Source organism: Arvicola amphibius, chromosome 7 (assembly GCF_903992535.2).
Source record: "Arvicola amphibius chromosome 7, mArvAmp1.2, whole genome shotgun sequence".
Lineage (NCBI taxonomy): Eukaryota > Metazoa > Chordata > Mammalia > Rodentia > Cricetidae > Arvicola > Arvicola amphibius.
Window position 1 is genome coordinate 66,816,380 of NC_052053.1, and position 3,030 is coordinate 66,819,409.

A 3,030-nucleotide genomic window follows, 5' to 3' on the forward strand; every position below is an offset into this window, starting at 1 on the left:
GCTCTAGGAAAAACCACTAAATAATACGGTTTCCTTATAACAGTTGTGGTCATGGTGTCTTTTCACAGAAATGGAAAACTAACTTAGAAAATATCTCTAAAGTAACAAAGGACAAAAAAAAATATTTGAATAAGTTGATTTATAAATAGTTCTCCAATATAATATAAGACATGTGCATTTATTTCTGAGATATTCCTTCCCAGATTATTGTAACTACAATGAAACTATCAAAAAATAAAGCATACTAAGCATCATGTCTGAAAAAAAATCTTTTTATAACCCTGAAGCATTCAAAAATACAGGGAAGATTGAACTCATACTGTACATGATGATCAGTGCTTTCACAGAATGGCTGTCTCCTTAAACTGAAGAGCAGTTTCTACCACCACAACTCACAGTTAAAGTGAAGAGTATGCAAAAAGAAATAATGGACACAAATTGTGACATATGTAATGCCAAGTTAGACAGACATTTCCTGAGTCTTGAATGAACAGATTAGTTCCAACTCTGCACTTCTCTTCCCTGGTTAATCGCATTAACAAGACACAGAAAAAGACACTAGAAACTCTTGTTTTCTTTTCAAGTCATAGAGTCCCCAATGTTCATATCTGCCTTCCAGTCCTCTTCTTATCATCACATAATGTTCGTTATCTTGTTATTACTTCAGTGAACATAACCTTGCTGCATACTGTTGTTTTTTATGAAGTGTTATAAGTAGCTAAGTGATGTGGGAGAGGCTTCTGTTTGAGTTGATTTCATTGGCTAATAAAGAAACTGCCTGGCCCATTTGATAGACCGCCTCTTAGGTGGGTGGAGTAGACAGAACAGGAAGAGGAAGTGAGGTAGAAGGATCAGTAAGATGCCACACCTCTCCTAAGTGAGACAGACCACTGTGCCTCTCCTGAGAGAGAGGCCAGATGCGATGAAGCTCCAGCCCAAGATGGACGCATGCTAGAATCTACCTGGTAAGGCACCACTTTGTGGTGCTACACAGATTATTAGATATGGGTTAGTCAAGATGTGAGTAAGAGCCTGAAAATAATGGGCCAGGCAGTCTTTAAAAGAATACAATTTGTGTGATGTTATTTCGCGTGTAAAGCTAACCATGCGGGAGCCGAGCTGGGCGAAAAGCAGGCCCTCAGATACTCACTACAGCTAAGGTTCCCATAATTTACCAAAGCAAAAATCATATTTAGGAACCTGTGATTGGCTATAAGCTTAGAAGAGTGACAGACAAAGATATAAAAGTACATGGATAAACTGACATAAATCAAAAGGAATGAAAACTAGTGTCCAGGTAGGATGTTCCTAAGTAAGAAGGTGAAATCTGAGCCTAATAAGATGGGACCCAAAACAGTCCCACAGATTTCCTTACAGATAAACATGTGAAATCACATGTATGAAATGTATGTGAGTTGCTTCCACATAAGTTATTTCCTGAGAAATTATAAGAATGACACAACTCCACAGACACTAAGGGACAGAATTTTAAGTAGTTCCTTAAACAAGATTTCTGATCACCAAAAATACCAATACCATTTAAATTCTTTCCTGGAAGTTACAGAGATACATAAATATATTAAGAACCTGGTATTCTCCTCTGTCTGCACTGAATGAATTTGGACCTAGTTAATGTAAACACTTCCATGTTTTGCTTCTAAGGCCTGTACATTATGACTAATAATATTTCCTGTTTCTTTGGAATTGGAAATCCAGACAGCATCACGGCAATGTTCCTGAGGTTCAATATCGAGTACGTCTAAGACACACAAAGCAAATCTCAGTATCCTGGAGCAGAAATTGGAAACATTGCCTGTGCTTCCTTTTATGCTCTCTGGAACATGCCCCAATGCAAAGCAGTTCTCAAGCTCAGGATGAAATTGAAGGCCAACCTGAGAGGCCCCATCTCCTTCTGATCAGAGCCTCCAACACAGCATGGCTGTCCTGGTGCTTCTCCTCTGCCTGGTGACATTACCAAGCTGTAAGTGCTTCAGGGTTTCAGGAAAGGGACCCAGGTTTTTCACCTATGGGTTATATGACTGATGGTGATGTTGCTTGTCCCTAGGTTCCCTGTCCCAGATACAGCTGAAGGAATCAGGACCTGGCCTGGTGCAGCCATCACAGAGTCTGTCGCTTACCTGCACTGCCTCTGGATTCTCATTAAACAACAATCATGTCAACTTGGTATGCCAACCTTCAGGAAAGGGCCTGGAGTGGATGGGAGCAATATGGAGCGGTGGAGGCACAAATTATAATTCAGCTCTCCAGTCCCAAATCACCATCACCAGGGATACCTCCAAGAGCCAAGTTTTCTTAAAACTGAACAGTCTGCAAACTGAGGACACAGCCATGTATTTCTGTGCCAGAAACACTGTGAGAGAACTCCAGTGTGAGCCTGCACAAAAACCTCCATATGGAGACACTCATGACCAGCAGGGGGTGTTGGGGACCAACAGAGTCTCCCAAGAGCAATATGTGCTTGCTTAATAAGATAAGAAATTCTAGACTGTGCTGTATGAGAATATGTTTCAATATTAGAATTAGTGTTTTCCTTTTCCAAACACAAATTGGAAAAAAAATTCTCTAGAGGCCTCTCTTAACTGTCATAGTCTAATAAACTTCCTATCTATTCAAATACTATATCAAATAGCATGTAAGATAACAATCTGCTTCTTGTTATTAGACAGAATGACATATAAGTATATGTTTTACATATACATACATATATACATTATATATATATATATTCATACATTTTCTTATATATGCAGATATTTTAGAGGATTCAGCAGACAATTGTTGGATGTTAGGTTCAGTTAGGAGCTAGAGAACTTTAAAAGAGCTGTAATTTGCCCTCTTTGTTTTTGCACCTGTGATAGACAAACCACAGCTTCCCAAATTTATTTTTTGAAGAGTCACCATTTTTGTTTATTTATTCATTTATTTATTTATTTATTTTCTCATTTGTATTAAAAATTTCCTTCTCCTCCCCTCCTCCCCCTTCCCTCACCTCCCATCCACCCATACCCC

The 3,030-nt window shown here is 38.9% G+C and overlaps 1 gene segment (V, D, J or C); it reads left to right on the forward strand.

The window, feature by feature from the left end:
• The first annotated feature begins 1,935 nt into the window (after positions 1-1,935).
• Positions 1,936-2,487, forward strand: LOC119819857. The segment is given in 2 exon segments: positions 1,936-1,981; positions 2,066-2,487. Coding segments are annotated over 2 exon segments (468 nt in total).
• The last annotated feature ends 543 nt before the right edge of the window (positions 2,488-3,030 follow it).